We start from the raw sequence: 14159 nt of genomic DNA, 5'->3' as shown, positions 1-14159 counted from the left end.
ACAAATTCTAAGTAAGCGATAGTCTATAACGAAAGCAGACGAAAGTGACAGTCTACATTTCCAATCCCAATAGACTCCTCCTATCCTTTCATTATTGGATGGGACTTTCAATTGTGGTTAGACACAGACAATACACGCGATATCGCTTTAATGTCCGACAGTATTGTCAATAAAATGTAGATAATACGACTGCTCAGTTGTCATTCATGTAATCGTCGCGGTTAATCAAATGATAAGATATTTTTGTCTCTGGCAGTACAAAAAGGTCAGCGCATCGAATCAGACAATCTTCGTCAAATGAGTAACAAATCGTTTACTGCATCAGTGTTTAATTTGAAATCATGGAATTTTTTTTTCCAATTTTTACGTCCTTTCTAATACAATCAACCGTTTTCCATTTGTTCTCAATATGTATTGAAGAAATCATGGTTAGTGTATATAATTGCTTAATAAACACTGTACTCCTGTCAGTTGGCATTCATGGGTCAACATACATGTAATACAGCCAAATAAAGAGTGCAAGAGCCTCATCTTCGATTTCCCCATCATGCAGCTGACATTTATATGCATATGAATACTACCTAAAAGCAGTCAAAATGCTACATTTATCTATTTTTGTTCCATTTTTCTTTCGACATTAAGGAACCTCACGACCTAAATGTGTTATTTCCAATAGTCCTAGTCCATTGGTATTTCATGATATAGCAATATATGGTATATGGACTTTGGTATGGTGTCATCATAGCGATACCGTAAAATGAAAATAATTAAGTAAACCTACCTTCTGGTACGGCTGTAGAGAACTCGATAGTGTCACTTGCATTGTTTACTTCTCCGCTGCCGACCGTCACCATGAATGTTTTATATGTTGACAGTGGCACGAGCCCCCTTAAGGTAAATTGTCTTTTGATCCCATCGATGTGAGATGCGAGATTCGCAAAAAGTCCTGATGGGGTTTGACGGTCTCATACGTTATTTCGAAATACCGAATCAAACCATACTCCTCATCTGTTTGATATTGTCCCTTACTGAACCCCTCAGGTCACGTGGTGGACGAAGTGCATCTGAAACAATAACCAATCAAATTAAGTAACGCTTTGAAATCGGAATGAGAAATTGAAATTAAGTGAAATAATGTAATTCGATAGTTTCCTTTGTAAAACGTACAGTACAATCTTTAGCCATCCGCAATCTTACCGTCTCCAAACATGAGTCACTAATCTACTGCAATATGTTGAATTGTACATAGATTTTCTCAGCCATGGTGAAGATTTTACAATTGCTGTTGATAGGATTACGACAGGAAGTAGTCATTCTATATATCGCTGATATTTGTAATGCGGCAAGCAAATGTACGTTTACAGATTTCATTGCGGTTTGCGCATGTCAGTTGAAGTAACCATAACTCGGCAGTAGAACACTGTTGCACTGATACTGTTTTTATCACCATACATAAATAAGGACGCAATTTTGGTGTTGAATATAAGCAGATTTATGACAGTCGTCCAGACGCTTGTCGCCAAGTTTCTGTACATACACCATTGGATTTTTCGTATACGTGAATATGATAAAGCCTTTCGAAAAAAAATGTCCGCCACCGGGTGATGAAAACAATCATGTGTCAAGTCTTCGAACGAAGAAATTCTAGAGCGTATACAGGAGAGACAAGGTGGCTGTACGAGACGATATCTGACATGTTACAATGTAAATCATCACAGGATCATGAATAGTATCCCTACTGATACAGCCCGCTGACTTAAGTGTCACTGATGCTGAGGAAACATGGAATCGATGACCCGGAGTATGTAAATACGACTCGAAATGTGTCATTGCTGCGAGGAGAGATTAATGCACGAGGAGTTTTGCAGAGTGGCGGTGCTGTATGAGTAATGATAGGAAACGGCTTTAGATTTATCTTGTATGACAACGCCAGTGCGTGTAACGACACAGTGACAGGACATGAGGTTAGTGACGGAGATAATATACACAAGCCCAAGTCTTAAATAATATCCGAGTGTGACACAATAAAATAATATGATTGTCAACACTAGAGACCGTGCACGTGATAAAATATCTCTAAGTGACAGAGACGATAACAATATGATTGTCAACACTAGAGACCGTGCACGTGATAAAATAATCTCTAAGTGACAGAGACGATAACAATATGATTGTCACCACTAGAGACCGTGCACGTGATAAAATAATCTCTAAGTGACAGAGACGATAAAATATGATTGTCAACACGAGATACTGTACACGTGATAAATAATCTCTAAGTGAGAGAGACGACAATAATATTATATGGTTTGAAGTAATATTGCCAGCAAAACTTACATAACACAATTACGTTGCCGAATTATATACAAGTATTGGGTACAGGTTGCCAGGTGTTTTTCGGTTATAACTTCCGAAAATATATCATTATGATGGATAGATATAAAATAAAACACGAAAATGCATTTATCTTTTCTGTAAAACATAAAACTGATGGCTCCAGCCATTCTTTAATCTCACCTTGAACGTTACATAAGACTAAAAATGAAATTTGTTGCTCGCTGATTTGGCAACTTTTTTCTTGTCCATGACACCAAAACTAGCTCTCTTCTTTACACTACAGCTGAACTAATCATACATCTTATCAGGTTAAGTTACAGATGCGTTAGTTTTAGAAATTGGTGTTTTGCCAGATATCTGATAATTATGGAAATTATCAAATTATAGGGTAGTGCACCTCATCATCTAGACGTTGACTTTCTTTAGATCGCTTTGGATTTCCAGGTCACCTCCTAGACTTCAAAATCTAGGTACTAGACATCATTGACGAGACAGACGAAACACATGTATAATATTTTTTTAATTAATTGTTTGTCTCTGTTGTATCTAACTCTATATTTGATTTATAAGGTGTGTCTCTTGTACAATCTTTTATCTCAATCGGACATGTACACCGGTGGAATTTGAATTCAAGGACACGACAGTCACAGTGGATCAATGTTTAATAAAGCTAGCGGAACATTTACAGCACGTGAGGTACAGGTTAATGAAGGCTATAGGAGACTGTCATAGCATCCATTATGATCTAATTGGGAATATCTAATATCCTTTTGCGATATTGTCCCCAATCTGCACGACTCTGATTAACATTTCGGATGACTTATCCTCGACCAGATTTTCTCTTTTACATTATTGAGAATGGCACAGATTTCCCTGAACTTAAAGATATATATACATATGATGTACAACAGAATAAACAGATAACTTTCCTCAATAAATACTATATTGCTGATAATTTTCATGGGTCAAAATTTTTCACGATTTTCTTTTCGATAAGATGATGTTGTAACGAATAATAAAATGGCGACTTTGATGTCGAAGGACACCTATACACACCTATACACACGTGTTTCAGTATTTCATTTATCAGTGGCTGGCTATTTTGTAATTTACCCACATGAAAAGGTGCTTTGATCAACAAAAGACGGGAATCTCCCCAACCATGAGGAATGCCGAAGATGAGTCACAACACGCCTTCCCTACATGATATCTTGGTCTTATTCTCCTTAAATGTTCGCCGACATCTCTGTATATTGTTCCTATCAGGTTTTCTGGTGATCTATTTTTAGTAGATATCACGACATTGTACATATCAGGTTTTCTGGTGATCTATTTTTAGTAGATATCACGACATTGTACATATCAGGTTTTCTGGTGATCTATTTTTAGTAGATATCACGACAGTGTACATATCAGGTTTTCTGGTGATCTATTTTTAGTAGATATCACGACAGTGTACATATCAGGTTTTCTGGTGATCTATTTTAGTAGATATCACGACATTGTACATATCAGGTTTTCTGGTGATCTATTTTAGTAGATATCACGACAGTGTACATATCAGGTTTTCTGGTGATCTATTTAGTAGATATCACGACATTGTAGTTTTCTGGTGAGATATATCACGACTATTGTACATATCAGGTTTTCTGGTGATCTATTTTAGTAGACATTGTACATATCAGGTTTTCTGGTGATCTAATTTAGTAGATATCACGAGATTGTACATATCAGGTTTTCTGGTGATCTATTTTAGTAGATATCACGACAGTGTACATATCAGGTTTTCTGGTGATCTATTTTAGTAGATATCACGACATTGTACATATCAGGTTTTCTGGTGATCTATTTTAGTAGATATCACGACATTGTACATATCAGGTTTTCTGGTGATCTATTTTAGTAGATATCACGACATTGTACATATCAGGTTTTCTGGTGATCTATTTTTAGTAGATATCACGACAGTGTACATATCAGGTTTTCTGGTGATCTATTTTAGTAGATATCACGACAGTGTACATATCAGGTTTTCTGGTGATCTATTTTAGTAGATATCACGTAGATATCATATCAGATATCATATCAGGTTTTCTGGTGACATTTTAGTACATATCAGACATTTTCAGGTTTTCTGGTGATCTAGTTTAGTAGATATCAAGAGATTGTACATATCAGGTTTTCTGGTGATCTATTTTTAGTAGATATCACGACATTGTACATATCAGGTTTTCTGGTGATCTATTTTTAGTAGATATCAAGAGATTGTACATATCAGGTTTTCTGGTGACATTTTATCAGGTTACATATCAGGTTTTGGGTGATCTATTTTAGATATCACGACATACATATCAGGTTTTCTGACATTGTACATTTTTAGTAGATATCATCAGGTTTTCTGGTGATCTATTTTTAGTAGACATTGTACATATCAGGTTTTGTGGTGATCTATTTTAGTAGATATCACGACATTGTACATATCAGGTTTTCTGGTGATCTATTTTAGTAGATATCACGACATTGTACATATCAGGTTTTCTGGTGATCTATTTTAGTAGATATCACGACAGTGTACATATCAGGTTTTCTGGTGATCTAATTTAGTACGTATCACAACATTGTTTATATCTCCATCAACATCTGGTGATCCCACGCAGAGCCTGGGGGCATATCAGCTGTTGACCATCTCCAGATAGAGTGATTTTGTTGTTTTTTGACATAACATTAAAAATGGTTTTTAATCTGATTACAAAACGTAACTACAATCATTAATCCATAGGACTGTGGCGACATCTGGTGTGAAACGTGAAGGAAAATCACAATAGTTTACCGTGATTTCATACAATGTTGTAAACAGATCTGTTATCTTGCGTAGTGTCCTTGCATTGCTACGATCGGTGTAAGTAATTATATAACATATTACATATCTTGAATTCAATTGCCAGAGATATTTAACGGCATTGATTAGAGTTATTGGGGAGGGGCCCTAAACTTGTAAAGGCTGAGCATTTTGATGAATAGAGATCACCTTTGTGCTGCCTACATTTATTTACAAACGAGAACACATAAATTTTTTAGCTTAAAAATTATAATGAAAACCTTAAATGATTTAAAAGAAACGAGAAAAAGGATCTGAAATTTTGTATAGAATAATTCAGAGAGCAAATCGCAATATTCCTTTGATGTCAGAACCGAAAGTTATTGATAGCAAGGTCAACACGTGGTACAAACTACCTTGACAAGCATATAATTATATAATACAGGGAACTATCTGTCTGTGGTGTCTGTGTGGAGGAGGGGAGGCTGAGTGGAGCCTCGTACATTGCATTAAGCAACAGTCCATAAAATCTTGCTACACGTGTATTAAATATGTTGTAAATAAATGTATATCAGAAAATATGAAGTAAGATGATTGGCATCAAGGTCATTTGAAAGTTAGATAAGTTTGCTGTGTTGTTTTACATTCTATGAACAGGTTTGGATTATTTCGAGGAAGGTCGGACATCACGAAGAAAAACTACCGCCCCCCTGCGACCCAGAGGTGTAAGGCTAGTGAAGACTGTCAGAGGCCTCAACCACTCCGCCACCTCGGCACTCTCATATAAGGGTGTCCGAGGATAAAGGTGAATGAAAGTAAAAACATATACATCTTGTATATGTTCTTATTACTTATTCCTAAAATGAATAAGTGCAGTGAATAAATGTCCTTCTTGCGAGAGGACAAACAATGCGCAGGAACTTACATTAGGGCAGACCGCTTTCAGTTATGTTCTTTGATTTAAAATAAAAATTAGCAATGTTGGTACTTTGTAACAGGAAGAAGTAATATGAACAATTCCTTGTCACGTGATCAGCGCAGATTCGAACATGTAGTTCTTCGTAACACTGGGCTAAAGGAAGATAACCACTAGGCATAACCAGTGAAATGACCTGTTCACTTATTATTCTCAGTTCAGAAAAGGTTTCCTCCCAGAATTTGGTTACATATCTATAACTTAGTGTGTCACGCTACCCCACTACTTGTTACAACAAGACAAATAGGCTGCCACTGTCGGCCACACAAATAGACTGCCACTGGCGGCCAGACAAATAGACTGCCACTGGCGGCCACACAAATAGACTGGCACTTGCGGCCACACAAATAGGCTGCCTCTGGCGGCAACACAAATAGACTGACACTGGGTGCCACACAAATAGGCTGACACTGGCGGCCACACAAATAGGCTGACACTGGTGCCACGCAAATAGGCTGACACTGGGTGCCACACAAATAGGCTAACACTAGGTGCCACACAAATAGGCTGCCACACAAATAGGCTGACACTAGCGGCCACACAAATAGGCTGACACTGGGTGTGACACTGGTGCCACGCAAATAGGCTGACACTGGGTGCCACACAAATAGGCTAACACTGGGTGCCACACAAATAGGCTGACACTAGCGGCCACACAAATAGGCTGACATTTGGTGCCACGCAAATAGGCTGACACTGGCGGCCACACAAATAGACTGGCACTGGGTGCCACACAAATAGGCTGCCACTGTCGGCCACATAAATAGGCTGACACTGGGTGCCATGCAAATAGGCTGACACTGGGTGCCACACAAATAGGCTGACACTGACTGCCACACAAAAAGGCTGACACTAGGTGCCACTGGCGGACATTATTGGGTGCCTCGAATTGTCTGTGAACTATGATCAGCGTTGTTCAATGAGAACAGAAATTATCTGACTTAAATCAATTAACTCTGTATAGAAGTATAATCTGACAATAAACGAGACCATTACTATATTAATTATACCACAAGTACACATGACCTCCTCTCTACATGAGTCACGTGGGTACATGCACTTATACAAATGATGCCCTGTCTGAGAAAGCATGCGTCAAACATTGAAAAAACACACAAACCCGGTCGTTCTAATTTAAGTATTCAATGCCCAAGGCCGGTGTACTACTTGATCACATTACTTCTAAGTACTGTTCGTTGCAGTCGGGGACCTTTTATTGAAAAATACATCCCAGAGGCCTTGTTAAACGCGAAACATACACATAGTGTAAAATGGAGACAAGTGCATCTCAGAATAACTTCCCCAAAAACACAAATTCACTCTTGAATAAATAACAAACACCACATTTCCACATGAACACAAACATGTTTCTCTCACATACAGGACAGCCAATATCCCTCACATATCTACATCAATAGCCCCTTACCTACATATGTACCGGTATTGTATGTAAATATTTCCCTCACATAGCTACATCAATAGTTAGTCCCTTACCTACATATGTACCTACATTGTATGTAAACATTTTCCTCACATAGCTACATCAATAGTCCCTTACCTACATATGTACCTACATTGTATGTAAATATTTCCCTCAGATAGATAATGTTTTGTCGGCAAAATAAAACTAAAGATAGATATTAAGAAGTTAATATCCTCATTTGAATTCGCTTGAACAAACAGAGACGTTTGTTTGTATTTGTGCTGTAAAAGGAATCTTTCCATACATCAGTAACGGTATCAACATTGTAAGGCTTTACTGTATTTCGTTCTGCTTTAATTAAATAGTAGTATGTGTCTTTGGTACAGTCATTGAGATAGCAGGTGGTAAACAGCTGGTGGACTGGAGTCACCAAGGGCTGGCGTAAAATGCACGTTACATTTTAATCCACTCGAATTATGGTTCAGAAAATCCACCTGTACTTGACATTGTTCTCTGTGGTATAAAGCCACGATTTTAGTAAATTACTGGGCTAGTCCTCCTCCTCCTCCTCCTCATCTAGATATTGACTTTTCTCTAATCATGTTCCTCAGTCGCCTCATAGGTTTGTTTAAAAATGTAGGCCTTCAGCAACACTGACGAGTCTTAGACGAAACAGCTGTATGATGCAGTTTGTATTAAAAGGTGTTTTTCACTTATGTGTCTTTTGTACAATCTAATCTCAATCAAGCATACCCAGCGGGATTTGAACTCAAGGACACGACAGTGCATGTCACAGTGGATCAATACCTGTGTCTTTTGTACTATCTTCCAAGTAACTGTTATTATGCCCGTTCGGGATATGTTATTGTCGATTAAATCACGTTTATTGGTCAGATGCGGTCAGTATTGTCATTAGAAATCGCTAAACAGCGGGAGTGCAGGGACCTAACTCGGCCATAGAACGAGTAGAGTGGGAAGCTGGGAGAGCGAAAGTTATTGGTATGTGGCAACTGAGATTGTCTATGGTAGCTTTTGATTACAATTGTAAGATAGATACAAATTATATAGTTAGACGGACGAGGACAGAAAAACACAGTTACAAGTTATCAGAGAGAGAGAGAGAGAGAGAGAGAGAGAGAGAGAGAGAGAGAGAGAGAGAGAGAGAGAGAGAGAGAGAGAGAGAGAGAGAGAGAGAGAGAGAGAGAGAGAGAGAGAGAGAGAGAGAGAGAGAACAGAGAGAGAGAGAGAGAGAGAGAGAGAGAGAGAGAGAGAGAGAGAGAGAGAGAGAGAGAGAGAGAGAGAGAGAGAGAGAGGGGGGGGGGGGGGAGAGAGAGGAGAGAGAGACAGAGAGAGAGACAGACAGAGAGAGAGATGATAGACATTGCCTAAAATCAAACAGCAGGACGGACGCGAACAAAGAAGGAAATACTCCTAGACTCGGGGTAGCCTTCCCGGATGACCGGAGATCGACATCACTGCCAGGAGTGATGCTGGGGACGGTTGCGGTTAAAAGATAGTTTCACAAGAGACCGGATATCGACATCACTGCCAGGAGTGGTGCTGGGAACGGTTGATGTTAGAAGGTAGCCACAAGGGGGACTGGAGATAGGCACAACTGTCAGGAGTGATGGTGGGGACGGTTGAGGTTAGAAGGTAGCCACACGAGGACAGGGGATAGACATCACTGCCAAGAGTGATACTGAGGACGGTTGAGGTTAAAAGATAGCCGCACGGGGACAGGAGATAGGCACCACTGCCAGGAGTGATGCTGGGGTCAGGTGAGGTTAGACGGTAGCCACACGGGGACAGGAGATAGGCACCACTGCCAGGAGTGATGCTGAGGACGGTTGAGGTTAGTAGGTAGCCACAAGGGGGACCGGAAATCGATTGAGGTGAGAAGGTAACCACACGGGGAAAGGAGTGATGCTGGAGTCAGGTGAGGTAAGAAGACAGGACGGAGGAGGACAGATTTTTCCAGCAATCACCAGACTAGAGGTAGTCACACAGAAATGATTCAGCAGGACGGAGGATGGCAGTTGTCGAAAGAACTTGAACATGTTCATTTGAATCGATTATCACAAAAGTACAGACGACAAACAAGTGAACGTCATCATTTAATCAAATCTGAAGGTAGATAAAGTAGAGCCAAACAATGAACAAAACTACATCGTACAGCTGTTCCGTCCTTCTAGAATACGTCAGTGATGTTAAGGGCCTACATTGGAAAGCCTAGGAGGCGACTGGTAAAAATACATTCAAAGTGATTTAAGAAATACCAAACTCCAGGAAGGTGCACTTGCCCCATTATACAATTTTGTGTGTTTGTAAATTCTGAACTAAATATATTTAATTTAGCAGGAATGCGTCTTATTCACAATTCACAGTAGAAAAAGGTTTACATATGTGTGTATCCATCCAGACAACACAAGCACATTGTGTCTCAACGTTTATCATACTTGACAATTCTGCTGAAAATAAACCAGAGAATGGTGTATTCTAAGAGAGGGGGTTAGTGTTACCTAATTCATTGGCAATGAAAGATCAAGATCAGACCAAATAATGGTCAGTTGGTAGACACCGTGGAATAGTAGTAGTATGTTTCTATCAGGCAGCCAAACGTCCCTCGTGTTAACATGTAAGCAGAGTCAGTTCGCGGTGTTTGATCATATTTCACAGTATCATGTAAAGCATGTCTTCGCTTCCAAAATTTAGTAAATGAAAATTCCGTAATCAAAATTATCGATCGATTAATTACTTTGTATGTTAATTTCCATTTCTAATTAAGTTAGTGAATAAATCGTGTCCTGGCTGGTCCGTTACGCAGTTCCAAGTATGCAATGATACTTAAATTGGCATCTGACAAGTAAATCTGCTTCTTGTGTATTGGATAATACACTAGTATCACGGTAGAAATAGGACGAACACTCACGAGATTGTTTTATCATCGGGAATCAAATGTGTTGTTTCTTAAAAAAGTATCGTCATTTCGTTTGATATTTAACTCATACGTCAATCTTACATAGCATTTTCAAAATATGCACAGCTGACAGACGTGTGGTGACTGTCGACGTCAGGTAAAATGGTGGACAGATGACCGGCAGTCGACGTCAGGTAAAAACGTGGACAGATGACCAACAGATGACGTCAGGTGAAAATATGGAAAGAAGACCGACATATGACGTCAGGTGAACGTAAGGACGGCTGACCGACAGTCGACGTCAAGTAAAAACGTGGACAGATGACAGACTGTCGACGTCAGGTTAACGTAAGGACGGCTGACCGACAGTCGACGTCAGGTAACAATGTTGACAGATGACCGACAGATGACGTCAGGTGAAAATATGGACAGAAAACAGACAGTCGACGTCAGGTAAACGTAAGGACGGCTGACCGACAGTCGACGTCAGGTAAAAACGTGGACAGATGACCGACAGATGACGTCAGGTAAAAACGTGGACAGATGACCGACAGATGACGTCAGGTAAACGTATGAACAACTGACCGACAGTTGACGTCAGGTGAAAATATGGACAGAAGACCGACAGATGACGTCAGGTAAACGTATGGACGACTGACCGACAGTTGACGTCAGGAAAAAATGTTCATGGTTAGGTAGACAATAGACGTCAGGTAAATATGTTGAAGGTCGACGGGCATTCGACGTAAGGTTATCATTTAGACGTCTGATAGACAATTGTTAACACTTTCGTAATTAATCGTTGTTGACAGCAATCTGGAAATACCTTACATACAAGACTGCGATGCATAACCGCGAAATTCCTCTCCACTCACTCATACTTATAATTCTGCAGCACACATCATCCTGTTTAGTTTGTTTACATGTTCTTCAAGTTGTCAAAATTGGAGCATTCCATTATCATGATTTCCTGTTTCGCAGAAATGGGGCGCATTCATTTATGAGGAAAAAGCAATGCTACTTTTAATATACCTCAGGTGAATTTTTACTATTTCTTCAGCCTCCATACAATAATTAACTTGCCAAAAGTACTGCTGCCGGCGAATGGGGTTACGGTTTGTAAACTGATAAATGCGTAATTCGGAGAACAGGACCAACTGTCAACAGTGAACTCTGTTCTAGCTATACAACCTTCGATATGTAAGGTAAAAGGTTATACCTACTATTCTATATAAACAAACAGGCCTATCAGATGTACATATTGTTTACGTTTTCTTCCTTGAACAGCTTTGATGAGAGTCGTTTACAGCTTGATGTATGTTAAACGCTAGTGGGAGTAAGATAACAGCCTATGGTACAATTCCTCTCAACACAGCGTTCACCGGCAGTTCCATTTCGCCATAGAACAGGAAGTAGAATATTAATGATAATGACAACGAGTCAGGTTTCCGGAAAATAATTCTATTTTCAGTTATCAGTTTCCTGATCGTTTATTATATAACTACTTCCGGTAAATTTGCCGGTTTCCTTTCCGATAATACCGAGCCAGATTCCCACTGTGGTGGAGACCTATAAAAGGGCGTAAACACGCGAACATATAAATTGTAATACTGAAACTGTTTATCAATACAGCTTTCTATACTCATTTATTGCTAAGGCCAGTCATACTGTGTAACGTATTAATCATAATTTGTTTGAACGTTCCGATGACAACTCATCAATTTCTAATGTAAACTGTATGGACTTGTTTACAACATTGTGTTACCATGAACAAAATATCGTTAAATACAATCGCATGATAAAAACCATAAAACGATAAAGACGCCCAGGGCGTGTATATCACACTCATTACGACGCAACACCATGCCACATATGACAGGTTTCCATTGAAGGTCCACCTAAACATGTAAATCAGTAGTTTATCATAAGATACACGATATGCTATCCCCAGCGATTCATTACTTCGTTACAGTTTTACTCGCTTATTTAATACGTCGATTTCAAATTGCATGAAGTTGCATTTTGCAAGTGATAAAAAGAAAGGATGAAATATTACATGGCTTCCATACATATATCGACCGCCGAGCCAATGTACTTCCATTTAAAATGTTTTCTCCTCAAATTTTAATTCTTTCAATATTCGGACATCATTATTTTCCATTCTATTGCAAGAAACAGTTTTTAATATATTTAGGATGTGAAACACGTTCACATAATTAAAACTCCTCCTCGTGAGCGGAAGACGTCCCCGAGGGAACAAATAGTTCATTGTTGTCCGCACTTTAATAGCAGTGAATAGAAAACACCAATTACTTTGTTCGCAATCAATTAACTTGAATCCCACTGTGTCGGTAAGGCATCTTAACGAGGCCACAAACGATTCAGATTATCTTAAAATATCACCCAACTTGTTGAAGTGAGAAGCTGTTTTTGTTGTTGATAGTTTAAAGCTTAATTCCACGACAACATATTGTCGCCAGGGGGCGGAAAGTTATCATGTAGATCTGTTTATGCACGTAAAACTCCATGAGATGTGATGATGAGCTGATAATATCCACCCCCACAATGCTGTATGTCATCTGGGACATTTAAACCTATTTTACGTAAGTATTCTGCTCGTTTGTCGTAAATGTCTCAAAGTTCCTACTACGATTTTCAGTATGCTAAAAACATCATGTGTTTATGAAACATTGTCTCCGGTTGCAACTAAATTCCTAAGTGGGACATTAAAATTGTGCTATGTATGACATGTGCCATTTGCATGCACAGTTCGTGAACCATTTATGTCTTCATTGTCGTAATGGTTTTCTTTTTCACTTTTAAATGAAGGTCAAAGGTCACATGATGAACGTTAATAGCATTAGAAAGATCTTGTCACAAGGAATACACATGCTAAATATGAAATTCATGCCACTGATGATGCAATCGTTATGACCAAATATAGACCGAAGGGCAAGTCAAGGTCACATGGTGAAAAAATGGCGGTATCATCGGATCTTTCCATCTGGGGGCATGACAACCACATGTGAACTATGTTGTATTTCCAATCATATTTCAATTGTTATGTTTCCTTCTCACAAGAACTGAGAGTCCAAAATGGAGAAACATGGAATGATTAACATAGGTAAAATTATAGATATATAAATGTGTAACAACATATATATGTGTAACAGCATATGTATCAATGTCTAACAATACGTGTATAATTGTGTAACAACATGTGTATAAATGTGTAACGACATGTATAAATGTGTAACTACACATGTATCAATGTCTAACAACATATGTATAAATGTGTAACAACATATGTATAAATGTGTAACAACATATGTATGTGTAACAACATATGTATAAATGTGTAACAACACGTGTATAATTGTGTAACTACACATGTGTATGTGTAACAACACGTGAATAAATGTGTAACAACACATGTATAAATGTGTAACTACACATGCGTATGTGTAACAACACGTGAATAAATGTGTAACAACACATGTATAAATGTGTAACAACATATGTATGTGTAACAACATATGTATCAATGTGTAACAACACGTGTATAATTGTGTAACAACATGTGTATAAATGTGTAACAACAAGTATAAATGTGTAACAACATGTGTATAAATGTGTAACAACACGTGTATAAATGTGTAACAACATGTGTATAAATGTGTAACAACAC

The 14159-nt window shown here is 38.6% G+C and overlaps 1 protein-coding gene across 1 annotated transcript in view; it reads right to left on the bottom strand.

The window, feature by feature from the left end:
- Window positions 1-14159, bottom strand: part of LOC132557449 (uncharacterized) — an 87051-nt gene that overhangs the window by 52585 nt on the left and 20307 nt on the right. Inside the window, exon 3 of the mRNA XM_060221934.1 lies at window positions 782-946. Coding sequence (XP_060077917.1) covers window positions 782-946 — 165 coding nt within the window. The remainder of the gene's footprint in view (window positions 1-781; window positions 947-14159) is intronic.

The sequence above is a fragment of the Ylistrum balloti genome, unplaced genomic scaffold (assembly GCF_031769215.1).
Source record: "Ylistrum balloti isolate Yb309-2 unplaced genomic scaffold, AGI_CSIRO_Ybal_v1 Utg370672, whole genome shotgun sequence".
NCBI lineage: Eukaryota > Metazoa > Mollusca > Bivalvia > Pectinida > Pectinidae > Ylistrum > Ylistrum balloti.
This window is presented reverse-complemented; position numbering and strand designations above follow the sequence as displayed.